Source organism: Harpia harpyja, chromosome 1 (assembly GCF_026419915.1).
Source record: "Harpia harpyja isolate bHarHar1 chromosome 1, bHarHar1 primary haplotype, whole genome shotgun sequence".
Classification (NCBI taxonomy): domain Eukaryota; kingdom Metazoa; phylum Chordata; class Aves; order Accipitriformes; family Accipitridae; genus Harpia; species Harpia harpyja.
The window spans coordinates 7,323,960-7,343,327 of record NC_068940.1 but is presented as its reverse complement, the minus strand read 5'-3'; the positions used below and the strand labels follow the sequence as shown (position 1 = coordinate 7,343,327).

Genomic DNA, 19,368 nt, shown 5'->3' with positions numbered 1-19,368 from the left:
GCTTTGGCCTGGTAGCTGCAGTACCGGCCAGAAGTTAAAATATATGAGAAGAGAGCTGCTCCCAGCTTGCGCCGGCCCACGGGCTACAGCCTTTCTTCCGTCAACCCGCACCGGTAGCTACAAACAGTATCGAGAGTTGCAATAGGCTGTGGTGTAGCTTGCTGGGCTAAAATCACCAGACCCTCTTGCCGCTCTAGGACTACCAACACTCTACAAAGCCCCATGGCTTTTACTCGCCTTCTGGTCTCGGTCAATTGTAATACACTACACTGCGATCGTACCTTTCCAGCGTTTTTTAAAATAAGCTGCCAGGGGGAGGAGGCCTGGGCAAGAAAGGGTTTGGAGAGCCCCAAATCTTGTAACTGTTAAAAACTGCAGTAGTATCTGTAAGGGAATGGCAGAAGACCCGCAAAGGAAGGTTTGTGTTGGGATGAACACGCAGCAGCTCCGCAGGCTTTCTTTGAACCCTCTCCCCCTGCAAGCCCTGCGCCCATTTGCCTGCTCGCAGCTGCGCTCTTGAGGGAGGGAGCAACACGCTCGCAAGCAACCGCAGGGACCTTTTCTCCCCATACTCTCTCCTTTATTGTCATCCGGTTCACTTCCCTCTTCTCTTTCCTGCTCGATGGTAGTTCCCCCTTGGTGGCCGCTGCCAAGCGTTCTATCTTGCCCGCTCACTGCCAGCTTGTCACTTGCCTTGTAATCATGACTAAGGAGGACGGAGAGAAGCAACTTGTGCCAGCTTCCCACCTCTCTCGCCCAGCTGCCCGGTCTGGCGCAAGGCCAGCATCGCACGGAACAGTATTTGAACAGCAGCTGCCATTGCTCCCAGGGCTGCCAGCCGACAAGGCTGACCTGCGAAGCACCAGGCAGACAGCATCTAATGGCAACGGCCAAAAAGAAACAGGAACGTTTCTTCCTCCCAGCTCTGATGATTTGAATTGATATGGAAGAAAAAGACACACTTTAAAAATGCTTGCTTGTGCGTGGAGTTTAAGAAAAGGTATGTGCATCTGAAGATAGTGAAGGCAGTTATGAAGGAGAGCTGACTTGGTAAGCAAAATGGACAAAAGTGTTCCATAGGCATTTTTCTGTAGGCTGAAGCTTGCTTTAAGAGTGTCCCATTTTAAAAGGTGAGATAAAAATAAAAGCAAGATGGGAGGTAAGTTAGTTTAATTAATTCGAATCAAGCTACAAACTTTAGTACATATAGCACCTCCAGAAAATAATCTAGTCCCCATTGTCTGTGTCTGTCTGAGAAGTCATCAACTTTTTGAAGACACTTAATCTCACAGTGGTTGCCTGAAAAGGAAGAAAGAGTAACAAATTACTGAATGATCAGTCACTGAAAAATACAAACTGTCAAGAAAGAAAAAAAAAAAATAAATCTTACCCACAGGTTTCCTCACAGTCCCTAATGCAGTGACACAAATGCACTGGGGAAAACTTACCTGTCTCTTTTGCATTGGGATGCAACTGTCCATGCCAGTGACTCACTGCACACAGACATTGCAGGGATCTCAGAAAGTTGTAAATTTAAAAGAAGTGCAATATCAAAGCATATTGGGAGGAACTTTCAAAATCAAGTTCCCGCCATAATTCCGAGTTTCATTATTTTGATGGATTTGAGTTGTACGTTTAGCATTTTCTTTGCGTGCCATGGTACTTTTCTTCTTTGGCTACAGAAGTACAGAAGAAACTGTAGAACTGGTATGCTGTCGTGGTTTAACCCCAGCCAGCAACTAAACACCACGCAGCTGCTCACTCACTCCCCCCCCACCCAGTGGGATGGGGGAGAAAATCAGGAAAAGAAGCAAAACCCGTGGGTTGAGATAAGAACGGTTTAATAGAACAGAAAAAGAAGAAACTAATAATGATAATGATAACACTAATAAAATGACAACAGAAATAATGAAAGGATTGGAATGTACAAATGATGCGCAGTGCAATTGCTCACCACCCGCCGACCGACACCCCGCCAGTCCCCGAGCGGTGAATCCCTGCCCCCACTTCCCCGTTCCTATACTAGATGGGACGTCCCATGGTATGGAATACACCGTTGGCCAGTTTGGGTCAGGTGCCCTGGCTGTGTCCTGTGCCAACTTCTTGTGCCCCTCCAGCTTTCTCACTGGCTGGGCATGAAAAGCTGAAAAATCCTTGACTTTAGTCTAAACACTACTGAGCAACAACTGAAAACATCAGTGTTATCAACATTCTTCACATACTGAACTCAAAACACAGCACTGTACCAGCTACTAGGAAGACAGTTAACTCTATCCCAGCTGAAACCAGGACATATGCAAAGGCCTTGTATTAAAACCAGGGTAGCTGGTGACGAGGTGCAGAGAAAGACAGAATGGTCAAATGGGACTAAGACTGCAGCTACAAGATCACTGAGCGCAGTATGAATCCTGGGAGAATGAAAAGATGCCAAGGGGAGGAAAGAGACAGTATCTGTCTCTTGAGTTTTCTTCCTATCTTTTGAAGAGCTGAGAATTTTCCTTGACAGCAAAATCCCTCTGGCTAAATGGTATTTATTTTCCCTGTTACTTTTCCATGACTCCACCCCTTAGATAAGAAGCAAATGACTCTCTATCACTTATCACAGGACGAGGCAGAAGCATACAAACATGTTTATGTATTTTGGAAAAAAATCCAAAGGGTTAGCTGAAATATTACTTACCAAACAAGCTTTTAATTTCAGATTCAGGAACATAAAACGGTGGGCCTGAAAGAAAATGGGTGAAGCTAATCAGAGAGAGGACACGGGAGGGAGACAAACATTTACACTGCAGCAGGAGAGCCAGCCCCGTCGCTCTCAGCACCAGGCCCGCAATCGGGCCCCAGTGTGTAGCACCATCTGCAGGAACCAGAAAACACCACGTCCAAGAACTGGTGGCACCTTGGTGGGCCACCAGGCAGCTTCAGGTGTTGCTGCCGCATCATCTCCAGGCTGCAGCCAGGGTAGCCACGTTGTCAAAAGTCACAAATATGCCGTGGATGCAACCACTCTCAGTGCGCTGTGTGAATCTGGCCTATAATCTCTTTATACTACAATGGCAGAGTTAAAGCTAAAAGCCGAATAATGTGAGAGGGAGAACAAAGAATTAAACTATTGTTGCTTAGCGTAACAAGACCTATTTTTTCAAGGATAATTATGCTGAAGAGCCCAAAAGCAGCAAGAAGTCTCCTTCTTTGGAGTGTTAATGATTAACAACAACAAAAAAAATCTTTTAAAATACCTCAGACTTCGGTATGTAACAAAAGTCATAAAAGGAAAAAACACTTTATGATTTTACAGAATTTCACCTCTTCCAAGCATAGTCAGACCATGGTAGTGGCTGGGAGAGAGGCACAAGACGGGCAACACGTTGGGTTGCAAGTACTGGGTAAACAAAGCAAAGCCAATGTTCTTGGGAGTGCTTCAAGCTCCCTAGGCCAGACGGGATGTTACTCTAAGCATTCACTCTTCCAGCTTCATTGTCATAGCCACACTTCCAGTTTCATTTCATTGTTAATATACCATGTCTGTCCTCCACTTAGCATGTCTGATTGCTAGAGAGAAAGCAAATTTAGTCTCAAGCTTGGTCAACGTCTAAAATTTTTAACACACAGTTGTATTGGTGTGACCAGCTGACAAAGCTATGCTGATAAAAAACCTGGGGAAGATACTAATGTATCTACCACATCTCTATACGATTTGTATTAAAGCACGCAAAATCAAAACATGAACAGTGCAAAGTTCTCACCTTTGTGTTTGTTTGGATCATATGAAACCGTAACGACGAGATAAGAAGAATTTTTCTCCATTAGGGTGATCATCAAACTGACATAGCTAAAAGGAGAAAGTTATACTTTATTATTTTGGAACTGTACAAACATTTGAGCATAGCATTCAAAATACTCAACAAAAGAGGTAACGTATTTCTATGCAGAGACAACTTGAACTGAACTGTGCAGAAACTAAGCAAAGCTTAGGCTGAATTTCATGATCATGAAATTCATGCTACACGTGAAACACCTCAAAGGTTACTGCTTACTCCTCATAAACAAGCATTTATTTTGTTTACATATTCATCTCAACACTAACAGACAAAACATAGTATTCATCTGCCACAGTCTAGAATACAGCACACAATACAGTACTGGTCTTTTAAAATTATTGTGAATTCAAGATTACGTATCTAATTAAAAAATCCTGGGGGTAGGGTCAAACGACATTTGGGTTAGCTATAGGCAAGAACGAAAAATTGGAGTAAAGGGAAGTGAGGGAAAAAAGAACAGAGAGAAGAAGCAGATGGGGTGAAAAGGGAATAATAACATTCAGATGAGACTTGCAGCTCTGCTTCTGCTGGGTTGGAACAAACCACATATTTTCCCACCAAGAGGCAGGGCGGCTTCCTGAAGGAAGCTCACAAATGTTGAGTACAGCACTCTGCGACTGCAGCTGATGCTTGCGGTGGAGAAGAACTTGTGTAGGTTAGTCTTTTAAATGAAAGAGGACTCATCGACAAGTGGCGGGAGGAAAAACGTGTCACTGCATACATGAGAGAAAAGACAATAACAAAACAGGTTTACTAACCGTTGTCTGTCGCATGGATTCACAGCTACTAGAGCTCCTCTGTCCCAAACCCCATCAAACTTGCCAACTATTGAGCTAAAGGGAGATGAGCAAAAGGCTTAAAAATACTAAAAAGGCACCTGCATCTTTATTCGGATACTTCTGTGAAGTCACAAGGATTCTACAGCTAGCTCTGCAGATTCCCCACTACCTTTCTGTTACAGTCCAGCATTTTCATGATCCAAAACAATATGACCTGGAACCCAAGAAACCTCCCCGGTACATGGCTCTGCTGTGATAGCAAAGAGGTGCTGGAACTGCTCAGCATTTCCCCATCATTAGGGGATGCTGAGACAAGGCAGGGAGGAAGGAAAGCAGCTTAAACACATTTGGGCTGCATTAAAACAAGGGCTGCAAGTCTGGGTTTTTGGCAATCACACGCGGCAGTGACCCTTGAGGCAGCACTAACATGCACTCAGCACGTCAATAGTTCTTGGCCACCTTCTAAAACCCGCACATGATTTCAAATGCGGGTTAAGGAAGGTGCCTTGTTGCTTTACTATCATTGAACTCGGTACACCCAGTAATTTTTAGACACCTCAATTCACAGCTACATGCCCAGGACAGTTAGCTTCAGCTTGCAATTTGTTCAATGTTAGAAAAGCTAAGTTACACTGCTGCTTGCCTCAGTCTAACACTGCCACAGACATTATTTTTTGCTCCTGGATATGCTGGCAGATGGCTTCAGTGACCTCCCAAAACCTGCAAATGGCCAGAGTATTGGGAAGTGCCTTTGTGGTAAGAGCAGTCAGGGTGATACTAGAGATGAGGATATTTGAGGGGGAAGGAAGAGCCTTGTTTCTGGTAATTATTAAAAGAGGAGTTTAGAGAATAAGGTAGTAGTAACATAAATTGCATAATTTTAAAGAAAGTCTGAAATAAGTTCACTTAGCAAGAAAAATATGGTATGGAATTGTGCAATACCTTTCTGCCTACTGGGAGGGTGTCAGAGTCCAATTGCATCATCTCTTTCTTCACTTCTGTACTGGTTTTGGCTGGGGTAGAGTTGTATTTCTTCACAGTAGCTAGTATGGGGCTATGTTTTGGATTTGTGCTGAAAATAGTGTTGATAACACACTGATGTTTTCGTTACTGCTGAGCAGTGCTTACACGGTGTCAAGGCCTTTTCTGCTTCTCACGCCCTGCAACCAGTGAGTAGGCTGGGGGGGCACAAGGAGTTGGGAGGGGACACAGCTGGGACAGCTGACCCCAACTGACCAAAGGGATATTCCAGACCGTATGACATCATGCTCAGCAATAAAATTGGGTTGGAGGTTGGGGGGTGCTGCCTGGGGACTCGCTGGGCATCAGTTGGCTGGTGGTGAGCAATTGTTTTCATCACTTGTCTTTCTTGGGTTTTATTTTCCTTTCTCTTTGGTTGTTGTTTTAGTTTTCCTTACAATTTTTTTTTAATTTCTTTTTAATTATTAAGCTGTTTTTATCTCAACCCACAAGTTTCTCACTTTTACCCTTCTGATTGTCCCCACCATCCCATCGGGGGGGAGGGGAGGGCGGGGGGAGAGAGTGGACAAGCAGCTGTGTGGTGCTTAGTTGCCACCTGGGGTTAAACCACAACAATTTCTTCTGCCTGCTCACTGCTCATTTCATTGTAACGGCATGGCTAAGTCTCTGGCATCTAACCTAGAAACTCATCCTGTATTTCCCACTCTACTGTGATGAGACATGATAACACTTCTAAGTCCTGACTTCTTTTAAAGTTTGCCAAGACCAAGCATCTAATTTAAATAACCAGACTCTTAAATGAAAGGAGATTTTTAAAGAGACAGTTAAACGTGCAATGGGCATGAGGGGGACAAAGCAAAGTCTAGCAGGGCAGGTGACAAACTTGATCTTCTGAGGCTTGGAGGCTGTTCTCCTCTCTGCATAGCTGAGTCTGCTGCGTAACCTTAGGCAAGCCCCTCAAGTTTTCTGCACTTGTTTTTTCCTCCCAATTTTAATCTGGTCTAACTGGAATGGTGGCGGTGGCTCCATACAGGCATTTCATGTATTTTACTGCCCACCAATTTCATCAGGGCCTACAGACATCACAGGCTGCAGGCAGCCTCATGCTGTGGCCTTCCCCCAGTCCTGGTCTCCTGGTTGCGCAGACCTCAGGACCTGCTGAGTGTCTGGGTGCTCCCTGCCCATCTGCACATCCAATTTCCTTCTGAGGAGAACCAAGCCACGAGGAAAATGTCAAAAAAGGTACACAGCTGTCTTTCATCCTGATGTGGAGTCAGGATGAAGCTAAGTTGTTAGGAAGTGCTCCTGTTGGTGTACCTTTCACTGTATCACTACCCAATCTTTTAGCCCTACATTATCTCCTGCTATGTGTTTATATGGCATGTAGCATGAGAGATCACAGTCTAAGTACTACTACAACTAATAAAAATTGACGTGTCAAGCAGAAATTCACATATCTGCAGAAATGCCACTGGATTTAAGCAGTAAAGTTTTGAATTTCTGTCTCTGCACATGTTTAGTAGTTTCAGTTAATGCAACTGTAGGTTTTTTTTTTTAAAGTCTTGCAGCCATAACTGTATTAGGAGGTACAATGGTTGTGTAATGTAACTGTTTTACATATGTCCCAGAGTTCCCACAAAGAGCAGTAATTCCTGTTACTCTTTAACTAGCAAGAGTCTTTGAAATGTCTCATTCTGACAAAGGTCAGGAGTACTTTTGAATTCTCCTCTAATGACTGCTAGGCTAATGGAGATCAAAAGGATTTGTTAGCAGGCCAGCCTCAGCAAGAGAGAAATAAGTTTAATTTCCATAATTACTGGGTAATTAATCAAATTGTCTGTACATAGAAACTAGAAGAGTGTGTGCATTTTTCTAGTCACAGGTATCTGCTGACTGCTGTAGGGAATGCAGTTCACACTTTCACAATTACTGCACCCAGTACAGACCCATGCATCCAGAACATGTATCTGCCAATTTATTTTGTGGATGACAAACTAGGTACTGGACCCAGTAATATGCACTGAAAATGTCATTAAATTACCTATTTTGGGTTTATTTCATAGTATTATTCCACCATGTTATGACAGAAGTTACAGGGTTCACCATGCTACTTGCTACACAACTTAGAGCAGAATTTTTTAAAAATTGCTGACAAGAAGCTTAAGCAATCCCTGGGCAACTTGTCAACTCACAGCAAGAAGGATTTACAGGGATCTACACAGCAAGTAGCTACACTGCAGGGGCAAGGCGGGGAAGAAACCAGGCAGTATGTACAAAGTCACGTTCATATACAGCCCATCTGTTCCAAGGCACTCATGCTGCAGGACTAGTTATATATACACTATTCAAACTAACCGGAGTCAGCTGCACCAGCAGAATTCTTCACAACGGTCTATTGTCTAAAAGACTTTAGACTTTAGTAATGAATATTCTTTTTTTCCAGTTTATGCAGATGAAAAAAAAAAAAAGGATCATATAGTAAACACCTCATTCTGGTGTCCTAAACTAGCTATTGCACCTGTATATACAGTAGATCTGAAAAGCCCATCCAAGTAAAGATTAAGACTTGCCCTCCTTCTTCTTACTGAACAGCCATGGAACAAATTCTTGTTCCTGACAGTTGTTTCTAAGAAAAGCAAACACACACACAAAGCTTCACCAAAACCTTATAATCTAGGGAAAATCATGTCTGAGTAAGAACTGCAACAGGAGGGAACTATAGTGCAGGACTCTGGGCACCTTCAGCTTCCTACAAGACACATTACAAAACCAGAAACACCACCACTTTCTTGCTCCAGCTACCTCGGCACCAGTGTAGGCGTGAGGACATTTTAGGACAGATTTAAATATGCCTGTTGCCAACACCACTAGGAAACTTCTGAGGACAAATAAATATACCAGATGCATTACTGTCCAAGGCAGAGTCTTCTATGCTAGAGGCTGGAGAGAGTGCTAAGTCCTCCTGTAGTCTCTGAACAACTCAGTAATTTTCAAAATTCCCCCACCAGCTGATACTTGAGCAGAAGGTCAGGTGCAAAGCCACCACAAAATATGAGAAGCAACACTTGAGGCCACAGAGCACACCGGGTTGAAACATTTTTCAGGAGTCAATAGAGCAGACTGTATTGAAGTATTTTGCATTTTCTGTTGTGTCTTTTAACTAAGAAATAAGGACACTTTAGCACTAAAAATCCTTCAGAAGACATTAGTAAGTTGAGCCATGCTTGTCAAGACACTTGCAGAGTCAGTGTTTGACAATATATTATGTGGTCACATACACTGGAGTGATGTAATGTACTTTAAGTCCATCAAGGAAAGTATGTTAAGTAAAGCATGGACACATATAATCAATGGGTACAGCCTACCTAGGCATATGTTAATCGATAGTTTGGGGAAAAAATATATTTAGTACTTAGTTAAATGAAAAGCTGACACCTCTGGGTATATTCTCTTTACTTTTACTGAGCTACTCAGAGTAAGGGATTATGCCAGGGTTTGGCTTCGTAGAAGCCATCAATAATATTAATTTGTTTTTACTGTAAAAGCAAGCATGTTTTTCTATAACTTTCACAGGATGGCTTAGAACAAGAAGCCAATTTAAAGATACTTAGTTGGCATCTTTATCTAATGGTCAACAACACGGTTTTTGTTGGAGATTGGTTATTCACACTCCTCATACAAGTTAATAAGAGTTTTCTTGGGAGGACCCGTTCCAAATCTTTATGGCTGATTCAAATAAAATAATATGACAGTATTATGACAGAATTAATACATGTTTGATTATAGCGAATTGTAAAACACACTGTGTATTCCTACCTGGACAAATCATAAATACTGCAGCAGTACAGAGAAATGTTCCCAGAGGCACTCTACAGTAAAAAGCAAAGGAAACAACACTCATCAGCAAACTATCTTTAAGTATGCTCTTGTAAGTGTATATTTATACTTTATAGCCTAAAATATAGACATATACTATTTTTAAATATACACTTAGGTGTAACGGGGAAAAACTGTGAGAAACATTTTTAGTTTTAATTTACTGAGGTACCTCTCCTGATCCCCTCCAGAGAGGTTCTGATCTATCAAGGCATGCAACTGTTCGTTTTTAAAATACATTGACTTTACATTCAGGTGCTTCAATATCATAAGAAAAGCAGACCAAAGTAATAAGCTGAAAAGAAGAATTTCTCAGTCCAAAATTACAACTCAGACCTTCCTTTCAGACCTCTTCAGGAGAGGTAAACCATTACCAGTGAGACAGAGGCATAAAAGCAGAATGACTCATTTGCTCGGTTATACCTGCATTGCACGATTAACCACACCAGATCATTTGACAACGCAGTAAACATACCTGCAACTTTTTTGCTCCTGAAATCTCCGGGACTGGTTCCTCGCAATAAGGCAGATTGTGTTCTGCAAAAAATTCCTTCAGTGCTTGCTCACTGACTTCCACACCAACCACGCTGTGTCCCATATCCGCCAGCCTGCACACAGCAGAGAGAGGTCCCAAGTTCACGCGAGGCCCACAGGTTGGGCCATTACCAAATGTGTATCTCCCATGCAGCATTTATTCATTAGGGAAACCCTGGTTTTATGACGCACTGGTACGTCTAATCCTGACTTTCTGGAGCATCCACATTTTATTGAACACCTCCCCTCCGTGACCTGAGCTTAAATTAGCACCACTCAGCATACAGTTGACAAGGACTTACAGGCTTTATTTGGATTCAATGGATTATTCATTTATTTCTAGGAACTTGATGAAAACAAAGGTGATTACACCAAGTAACTGTCCATTTCCGTTTACAGAAATATGTTCTGCTCTGGACTGCAGCGTCTGAGGCACGCTGTCCACCCAGCTGCCCCTGCGGCTCGGCAGTTAGCAGGCAGCAGGGTGCGGTAACCTCTTCACTGCTGCAGCTCAGCGCAGTAAGTAGTTACCATGATAAAACCTGGTAACTGGGACTAACTCGGTTCCTGGAGGATGCAGTTCAGTCAGGGTTTTTTGGGTGGTGTCCCCCTCCTCCAAGAAAAAACACTGGCTTGTACAGCCCCTAATTATAAATACAACCCAACCAAAAAAGTAAAAGTAAAATAACAATGTAAAAAAGAGGAAGTTATATTTAGCCCAAATCATTTAAGTTCCCAGTGTGACATGCCACACAATCCCTTGAAAATGTGCTCTGGCACAACCAACCTCATTGTGGGCAATTTAAGCTGGCATTGCCACCACAGATTCAGCATTCCCCAAGGTGAACTCGGGACAGTCAGGAGGACTTTCAGGTTCGTCCTTATCCATCCCATTTATGCTACTATACAAAATGCCAGCAAGCGACACCAAACTTCCTCCTCCCTTCAGCCTCCAGTGACGCTGCTTTCCTACCAGCGGAGATGCGGCATGTTTCCATTGGCCCATGTAAGGTTGGGAATTCCCCCTCTCCCTCCCTCCCTCCCCACATCAAATAAGATTTTTGCTCTTAGAATCTCTACTTTACCATTTCATCTCTACTGCTTTACCACAAAGTGGGAAAAATAGCCTCAGTCCACTCCTGCCATTTAAAAGAACATCCAGATACTTCTGGAAGAGCCTGCAGATGAAGAACAGACATGTTTTACTTAACACTGCAAGTATTTGTGCCGGCACATTAAAAGCCAAGTGCTACACGCTATGCCAGGTAGCACACAAACTCCATGATGGAACACAGGTTCTTAGTTCAACCTGCTTCACAGCATTAGAAATAAAAACATAAAATAAAAACATTCACCTTCCATTTACTTAGCAAGAAAGTAAATTTAATTTCTGTTAGAAACGAACACATTTCTGTTTGTTCTGTTTTCTCTTTGTCTTTTCAAGTAAACAAACCAACCAACCCACCTCTAAGAGGGCCACAACAGGCAGCTTAAACAGAATGATTATTAAACTTCTGTACCAATCAAATCACTTCTACTCATCTCAAATATAAGTTTCCTTGGTTGAAAGACTATAATCAGGTTTGCTCTCTTAGGTCCCTGTTTTCCAGTGCACAATAATTGCTCCGATGCTGTCGGCATTATTTTTTCAGGCCTCAGTTTCATAATTTATGAGCAGCAGGGCAGAGCTTCTGCATCAGAAAATTTAAGATTTTTAGCCAAGCTATCCAGGCCTGACAGTTTAAAACCTCATTCAACAGTAAAAGTTCTAAGTTCATTTCAATGCTTTATTTTCTCTGCCTTTCTTTGACAAATGTAGGTCACAAAAATACGTATATTTATTTTAGTTTCAAGCTGTGCCTGTGTAAAATAATTTTCCTTTTGTAAATACTCCATTTTCTATCAAGAGTTTTTTGAATAAGTCATTCATCTCACGGCGTTTCTTTAAGCAGCTAAGGCAGAAGAGTGAAGTCACGTACGGATGCCCTTGTTCCTTGTGAAACCCGATGTTACCCGTTTCCCATTTTTGCAGCCATTCCTCCTCGGTCACCACTCTGTCTTTCTGTGACCCAATATCAGAGCCTTCCAGCACCCCATCTGCCGAGCGCTCCATCGTCCCCAGGGAGTGCTAGGAGCTGTGAAAAAAAGAGAGAAAAAATTCCCCCCACCCGATGAGTAGTGTGGAACCGGCTCTTGCTTCCTAGAACGGCATAAAAATTCAGCACAGTTTAAGAGACTATAATTTGGCGGCTGTTGAGGCGTAGCTATACCGAACGCGACCGAGCCTACTCTTGCTGTCGGCTAGGCTTCTCCCCCCGGAGGGAAGCCTGCTCAAACGCGCCCCGTTCAGCGTTGGGGAAGCGGCGGTGAGCTGCCGTTCCGCGCACAGCTGGAAGCCACCCCCGGGGGGGGGAACGGCGGGCCCAGGCCCGGGGCCGGGAACCGAGCAGGTAGATGCCGACGCTTCTCCCTCTCTCCCACGCGAAACCCGTGGGCAAACCGGGGTGGGGTGGGGGCGAGAAGCGGCTGGTTGCGAAGGGGACCCGTAAGGAGCCGGCGGTGCTCGGCACCTCTCCCCCTTACCACCCGCCCCCCGCCCGGCCGGCGGCGGGTACCTGCGCGGCGGCGGCGGCGGCGGGTCCGGCGGGGGCTGCGGGTCCGGGGCGGCTCCTCCCCGCCCTCCCCCTCGCTACGCACCGCGGAGAGCGGAAGCGGCGGCAGGAGGAGGCGGGCTGAGGGTGCACGGCACCGGGGAGGAGGAGGAGGAGGATGGCGGTGGGGATGGCGGCGGCGGTGAGTGACCCCCTTCCCTCAGCTGCAGCGCCCGCCGCGGGGGGGGGCCGCCTGCTCCCCCCCCCCCCCCCTCCCCGGGCGGCGGGGCAGGTGCGAGCGCTGCCCCCGTCCTCACCTCCCCGCTTCTCCCTTCCTTCCCCCTGCTCTCCCTCCCTTCCCTCTCCCTTCTCCTCCCTTTTCTCCCCCCGCTGCAGCTCTAGCAGGAGGCGGCGCGGACACGCGTGAATGTGGTCTCCGGCCCCCGAGTGACCCGGCCCCGAGGTGAGTGCCAGGCGCCTCCGCCCCGGGGGAACCTCCCTCCGGTGACATCCCCTCCGGGGGGGACGACACAGCCTTCCCCCGGGGAACCCCCCCCCTCCTCCGGGGACCCCACTGCCGGCAGCCAGCTGTCACGGCCGCGGCGCTGCCGAGCGCCGGCCCGGGGCCGGGGTGGGGGCGGGCGGCTGTCAGCCTGGGCCGGCTGGGCGCCGGGCTGGGGAGGGGGGGGCGAGTTTTAAAGCTGGGAGCACTTCGTGGTCCCACCTCCCCTTGTTTGTCAGGCTGCGCTCGTTTCCTTCTTTCTCTGTGTCGGTGTGTGCGTGTGGTTTCTTTTTTTTTTTTTTATTCTCTCCCCCCAAGACAAACTTGCTGTCAACTGCACAGGTAAACCCTACAAAGCTTTCCCGTGTAGGCCACACGTTACAGACGGATGAAATGTTATAGAATGTGACAGCGTATTAGGCATCTCTCTCTCCCCCCTTTTAAAGGGTTTGTTTTCTCAGCCAGTAAGATAATATTTATAGGATGCAGAGTCATATAAAGCTTAGTAAAGTAAGTGATGTTTGCCTGTTCTTTAAAAATTTGTGGGGTTTTGGGAGGGTGTTGCTTGTTTGGGGAGGGGAAGTGGGGACAAAGTGGCATACAACTGAAAGCAATGGCCTTGCTTACAGTTACATGTATAAGCCGATCTATTTTTCTTTCTCTTTCTCCCCACCTCCCTCCTCCCCCTCCCGTAGTGCTTACAGCAAAAATGTTTATGATTCTGTATGCCTGGCCTCTGCCTTTCAAAACAGGAGGCCTCTCTGAATCTTAAATATTTTTACCAACCTTCTCAGTGAATGATAACTGCCGCCTTTTATTTTCTAACCCCGTACAAGCAGTGGAACAGATGTGTGTCCTTTTACCTTCACGGGTAAAGGGCCTTGCAGCAGCAGCAGACTGTGATCACCTGGTAGTCACCAAAATGAGTCGCCCGGTGCCTTGCTCACCACCAAGGTAGTTCGTGGCCTCCGCCTGTAAGGGCAACACCACAATGATTATCTGGCGTCAGAAGTTAAGGTGATAGAAAGAGATACTGTTGTGTCGCTGATCCAGAAGAAAAGCTCCTGGGGAAAAAAGCCACCGTTTCCTGGGGGGTTACACAGTAGTTAGGGAAATCTCATGTAAACGAAACTGGTTGGTTTTCCTTTCTCTACTCTGCAACCTTATCCACCCCCATGCAGTGGTAAGTTATGGTGGAGTCATGCTTTTGTTTTTTAGGTAATAAAGACTGACTTAATTATTTTTTTCCTCCCTCTAATTAGTTATAATTGGGGGGGGCGCATACAAAAAAGAAAGTTATTTTTTGTATTGGGTTGTCTGAACTAGTTTTTCACTTACGTGGATATCATGTGACTTCCCTTCCCCTCCCAAATCAATTTCTTCTATCTTTAGAGGAGAATAAAGCACCAGTTTACTTGATTTGCATCAGCTTCGTTTGAAACTTTGTAAAAATGTCCATTCTCTCTTCCTGTTACCTTTACTTTTAGCAGAATTCCTGAACGAAGCTACTGCTACCATGTCCATCACTGTCAGCCTGAACAAGGAAGATGCAGCCTGGAACAGAGATAATTGAGAAGTCTCAAATATTTAAAAAAAAAAAAATATTACAAACTGATCCCTACTACAACAGGATAACATTCATGCTGCAGTGCTGTTGTATAAGGGTTTTATTTCCACTTCCTTTCTGTGTGTGGTGGAGCACGTTTAGATTTAATTCTTCCTCTAGGCTCTCTTTGTGTTTTACTCCCTGTGAAAAGAATGCCTTTGATAATACCATTTTAAATATGCTTTCATATTTCTGTGGCATACTTTCTCACACTCCATGCTTTCCAGCTTACATGATAAACTGTGGTCTTTTCCATGTTCCCACCGATGTATTCAAGGACAGCTATAGAGCTCTCTCATGGCGTAAACCTTTTCTTTTCTCCTGTAGTATGCTCAACAACAAAGTTTGTAATATTCTGATCACCTATAATTGCAATGCGACTGCAGTTTAGACTTTAAATTCTGATGTACTTTCATAGGAGCGTGTGCAAGTCTTGGAACGGGTTGTTCACCTGGTATTAAACATCTCTTCAGTACGCTGCTTGGAAAGGTGCTTTATAGTGCAAATCTCTTGCTACCAATAAATCAGTAGTTAGCAGGACGAGCGTTACTCAGAGTGGTATTTCAATGGTTGCATTATGAGCTGATATCTGTTCACTTTGCCAAGCCAAATTCCAGTCCAGGTCTTCACGTAATGCAAATCAGATTATTGAAATCCAGGGTATGCTGATCTGGATCAGCCTGTCAAGATGTACTCAAGGATCTAATCTTAACTCCGAACTTAGTTTAAAATAGTAGTACTGTTCCTTTCCCGTAATGCCTCATTCTCTCATTTCCTCCTGAATTGATAGTCAAGCTAAACAGATTCTTACCTAGGTAACTCTGACAAAAGTAGTATTATGAGTGGCTGTACTGCCCAGGTGATTAGACAGCTCTACAAAGTCAAGCAATTTAATTTTTTTTCTTAACTACTGCCTACCTTTTTTTGCAGATCCAATAATACAATGTCAACTGGAAGGGTACGAACGAAAAAAAAGGCATGTTCTTCAGACCAGTCTCCAGACAACCTTCCTCTGAGGAGTTCTGGAAGACAGGTATTTATAATAATTTAAAAACACTGGGTTTGTACTCTGGTGTTTTTTATTTTCTGTTGACATTTATAAAGAAAGCGGGCTTCATTGTTGGTAAGTTAGGACTTAAGAGTATTTAGCCAGAGAGAGGGAGATTTAGTTAATTCCGTGAATAAGTACACAAAGTGTCTCATTTGTGAACAGTGTTCAGAAAAGATAAATGCTCGATATAACCTGTAAATACTTGATGTGTTAAAAATACAACCACAGATTTCTGTACAGCCAAAGCTGTCTGCCCATCCAGACAGAGGCCTAGAACAACATAATACACAGTACCTTTGAGGCCCAGAAGAGACATTTGGTATACAGCTTTGTATCTGGAGTCCAAAAAAAGCCCCAAGCCTATCCTAATATTTTATTTGAGATGCAGATAAGGTTGCCACTAATTAGTATCAGTAAGTATGTGAAGAAGAGAATTTCTTTTTCTGAAGGAGAAATAGAATGAATGCATGAAGCTTGACTCATTAGCATGTGATGGAGCTTAAAATATGATTTAAACTGGAAGCTTTGCTTATAGTTTCTTCAATGGCATCAGTTAGACTAAGGCAAGACATTTGTAGCTTTAAATGATATTTCCAGCCTTACTGTTGGTTTTGTTTTTTTTTTTTTTTTTTTAGAAAAACTGACCTACTTTGACAGCTGTTTCATGCTGCAGCTATTTCACAATGGGTACAAAAATTTTCATTAGTACCATTTTAACCATTTAATGCTACCCACAAGCTGCAGAACTGTTTGAATGCCATTTTGTAGAAGATGCATTTGTGTCATTTCTGGTCAGATTTCAGCTATTCTTTATTAGGTGAAGAAGAAAGCAGCTGAAGCAGCAGATGATGATGATGAAGCATCAGAGAAGAAATACAGAAAATGTGAAAAAGCTGGATGCACTGCAACATGTCCGGTTTGCTTTGCCAGTGCAGCTGAAAGGTTTGTTTCTTTTCATTTGCATTTTCCATGGACTTCTCTAAACTTGCAGCTGAAGTTTAGGATCCTAACTATGTTCTGAAAAATCCCTTAGTTTCTAAATGTAGAGGGAGAATCAAAAGGTACTAATACGAGTCTTAAGATGCCAGGAAAGTGTCACAAGTTATTCCTGTTGTGAATACCTTTCTACTGTGCAAGTTGCTAATTCAGGTATAGAATATCTTTAGAATACGTTTATTTATGTTATTAATGGTGTCTTCTGGAACACGCCTTGCTTCTGTGAAACTGAGAGCATATTAGTGTAATCTGAGGAAGCTAAACTTGCTTTCAAGATAGAAAATGAAACTGTCATTTACTGCAGAAAGTCTTTATCACTGTTTTGTTGGAACGCTTTGCAGTCCGAGGTGAGATTCTGACCTTGAAATTTTAGGTCTTGGGAGACAGTTGTACTTATTTGAACTCTTTGTTCTCAGCTTTCTTTGTACTTGCACAAGTCCTTTTGCATTCTGACCCTGGCGGTACCAAATGCATGATACTGGCCAGGTGTATCTATAATAAGCAACACATTAGACCTCATTATGCAGCAGGCAGACTGTAATTATATAGCATTGCTACCTCCCTGGTTAACTGAGACAAACTTCCCTTGTTTTATTTTTTTTCCAATGATATAAAATAATTCAGTGCTTCATTTAGTTACCTGTGTGGATTGTTCTTTGGTGGCAGGAGGTCAATGTGTTCTGGATGTTGCCATAGGAAAACCAGGTGTTTTGGCAGTTGCGTAAGAGACTTGTAGGGGAAATGAGCACCTGAGAGATCAGCATTGGTGATACTATGTTTTTTATTTAGGAAACAATAGATACTGCTTAGTCATCTTTTCGAACTGTTATTTTAGTATTTTGATTTCCACCCCTCCCACCCCCCCAAGTACATACTTTCAACATTATTTGTTTGAGATGAGATCATTTCATGGCTAGCTATTTCAGTTAGTAGCTTAGGTCACTGCTTTTCTCTCGTGCTTGTTACCTCGTGCATTTATCTTGAACCATTTCATTGAGTTTAATGAGAGTTTTCTAAGTGAAGAGCAGTTGCTTTGATGAATATAATCTTTGCTAATGGATATTTCTTTCTGAGAGTAATAAAGAATAAATATCCAGAATGCGTAACTGCTTCCTCAAGGTTTTCTCTCGTTGGGTTAAAATCACAGCCAACTCGGTCATGTGAAAAAAACAGGCAACATCTGTTTTGTGTTCAGATTTGCCTTTATAGTTTTGTCAGTTGTTCTGGGGACGAGATGTTGTAATGATTTATGAATCAACTGATCACACATACAAGAAAAATACTGATTTAAATGATCCCTCCCACCCTTGCACTAATATCAGAACAAAATGGAACAAAGTAAAAGGAACTGTAAGTTCCTATGGAGAGGGACTTTGCCTTCTTATACATTTGCAGAACGCTTAGTGGGTCACAGCACATATTGTAAGAGCAAATCTATTTCATGTTCAGGAAACATCCGCTTAAAGGGTACTAAAGACAGGCTCAGTTGACCATTGTTAGTGGGAGGTTGCTGGAAGCCAGACCAACTATAAAACTGCACATTGTGTGCATTTTGCCTCCTTTGCATCTGGTGTTGCTTAGTTTGGAAACTGGAAATGTTTGAGACAATTGAAATGATCTTATTGTTATTTGTATGACTGTAGCGCCTTGTGCAAGTCAGCCTTCATTAATGTAACGTAAAGCCCTGGCTTGTCCTGAATATTTTGTTCACGTTCTAGAATGTGCTACTGTCAATAGAAAGGTTTTTTCTAAATGTATCTTAAAACTATTTCTATGTCTCCTGCATTACAGATGTGCTAAAAATGGGTATACGTCTAGATGGTATCATCTTTCCTGTGGGGAACACTTCTGCAATGAATGTTTTGACCACTATTACCGAAGGTAGACTTGCCAGTCAAGGTTGTGCTTTTTCAGTGCTTATTAAAATTTGGCAGATGTTACAACTGTTGAAACATCATGCACATAAACATAACACAAAGACTTGTCCTCTATGCTTGCTTTGTTCAAAGCGAGGCTTAGATATTGGTGCCAGAACTGCAGGTGTTGTATGGACTAATCATCAGCCTAAACATAGCAGTGTGAACAAAACTGGTTACTTCAGGCAGGCTGGTTTGTGTGTACAGTTATTCTGAAGCTTTTGTCTTTTTTAAAACAACAACAGAGAATTTTAAATGATGAGAACAGTTTTAAGTAAATCCATTTTCCTCTATAAAGCAAATTCACTTTACAATGTGAGTTCAGGAGACCTTGCCTCTCTGTAACATTGAATCAGTGAGCAGATTTAACTCTTGTGGTTCAGTGACTCTGAAGACTCTGGTCAGGCTCACAGAGTGCTTTCAGCTCCAAGCTCCTTCCCGTTTCAGTGAGAGCTGAATCCAGCCAGCTCTACTAAGACTTCTGGGTGCTAATGTGCTCAGCAATACCTGTGACTCAGTCCAGGCCTTAGCTACTGGGAAGTGTGCTCATGATCAAGAGGACATAGCGGTCAGGGTACAATTTATTGTTATCATAATAACCATGACGTTCTCCTTTTTTAATAGGAAAAATACAGGACTCTCTACAGCCTTATTTCTCTGTCCTTGTATAAAATGTTTAATTTTAGAATAACTGCTGTTGCTTGAAATGAACTAG

The 19,368-nt window shown here is 43.4% G+C and overlaps 2 protein-coding genes and 1 long non-coding RNA gene across 9 annotated transcripts in view; 2 read left to right on the top strand and 1 right to left on the bottom strand.

Moving 5' to 3' along the window:
- The first annotated feature begins 707 nt into the window (after nucleotides 1-707).
- On the top strand, nucleotides 708-3,725 carry LOC128151141 (uncharacterized). Its single transcript, XR_008238285.1, has 2 exons — nucleotides 708-1,050; nucleotides 2,702-3,725. It is a non-coding gene; the product is annotated as an uncharacterized LOC128151141 (long non-coding RNA).
- The window catches only part of TPMT (thiopurine S-methyltransferase), a 44,103-nt gene continuing 25,888 nt past the window's right edge, over nucleotides 1,154-19,368 (bottom strand). For 2 of the 6 annotated variants that reach the window (XM_052807720.1, XM_052807896.1), the window contains 10 exons: nucleotides 14,560-14,638; nucleotides 13,948-14,056; nucleotides 11,971-12,126; nucleotides 11,077-11,169; nucleotides 9,933-10,065; nucleotides 9,398-9,450; nucleotides 4,580-4,654; nucleotides 3,747-3,832; nucleotides 2,681-2,725; nucleotides 1,154-1,299 (listed from right to left, as the gene is read on the bottom strand). In XM_052807720.1, coding sequence (XP_052663680.1) covers nucleotides 1,184-1,299; nucleotides 2,681-2,725; nucleotides 3,747-3,832; nucleotides 4,580-4,654; nucleotides 9,398-9,450; nucleotides 9,933-10,065; nucleotides 11,077-11,169; nucleotides 11,971-12,104 — 735 coding nt within the window. In that variant the 5' untranslated portion in view covers nucleotides 12,105-12,126; nucleotides 13,948-14,056; nucleotides 14,560-14,638 and the 3' untranslated portion in view covers nucleotides 1,154-1,183. Of the gene's footprint in view, nucleotides 1,300-2,680; nucleotides 2,726-3,746; nucleotides 3,833-4,579; nucleotides 4,655-9,397; nucleotides 9,451-9,932; nucleotides 10,066-11,076; nucleotides 11,170-11,970; nucleotides 12,127-12,280; nucleotides 12,553-12,606; nucleotides 12,689-13,947; nucleotides 14,057-14,559; nucleotides 14,809-19,368 lie in introns of those variants that run through there. The other 4 variants (XM_052808072.1, XM_052808153.1, XM_052807804.1 and 1 more) reach the window with 4 other exon arrangements.
- KDM1B (lysine demethylase 1B) overlaps nucleotides 12,700-19,368 on the top strand; it is a 28,935-nt gene continuing 22,266 nt past the window's right edge. Inside the window, exons 1-5 of one of the 2 annotated variants that reach the window (XM_052807466.1) lie at nucleotides 12,700-12,781; nucleotides 12,979-13,045; nucleotides 15,621-15,723; nucleotides 16,559-16,683; nucleotides 18,529-18,618. In XM_052807466.1, the coding sequence (XP_052663426.1) occupies nucleotides 15,634-15,723; nucleotides 16,559-16,683; nucleotides 18,529-18,618 (305 nt within the window). In that variant the 5' untranslated portion in view covers nucleotides 12,700-12,781; nucleotides 12,979-13,045; nucleotides 15,621-15,633. Of the gene's footprint in view, nucleotides 12,785-12,978; nucleotides 13,046-15,620; nucleotides 15,724-16,558; nucleotides 16,684-18,528; nucleotides 18,619-19,368 lie in introns of both variants that reach the window. The other variant, XM_052807375.1, reaches the window with a different exon arrangement.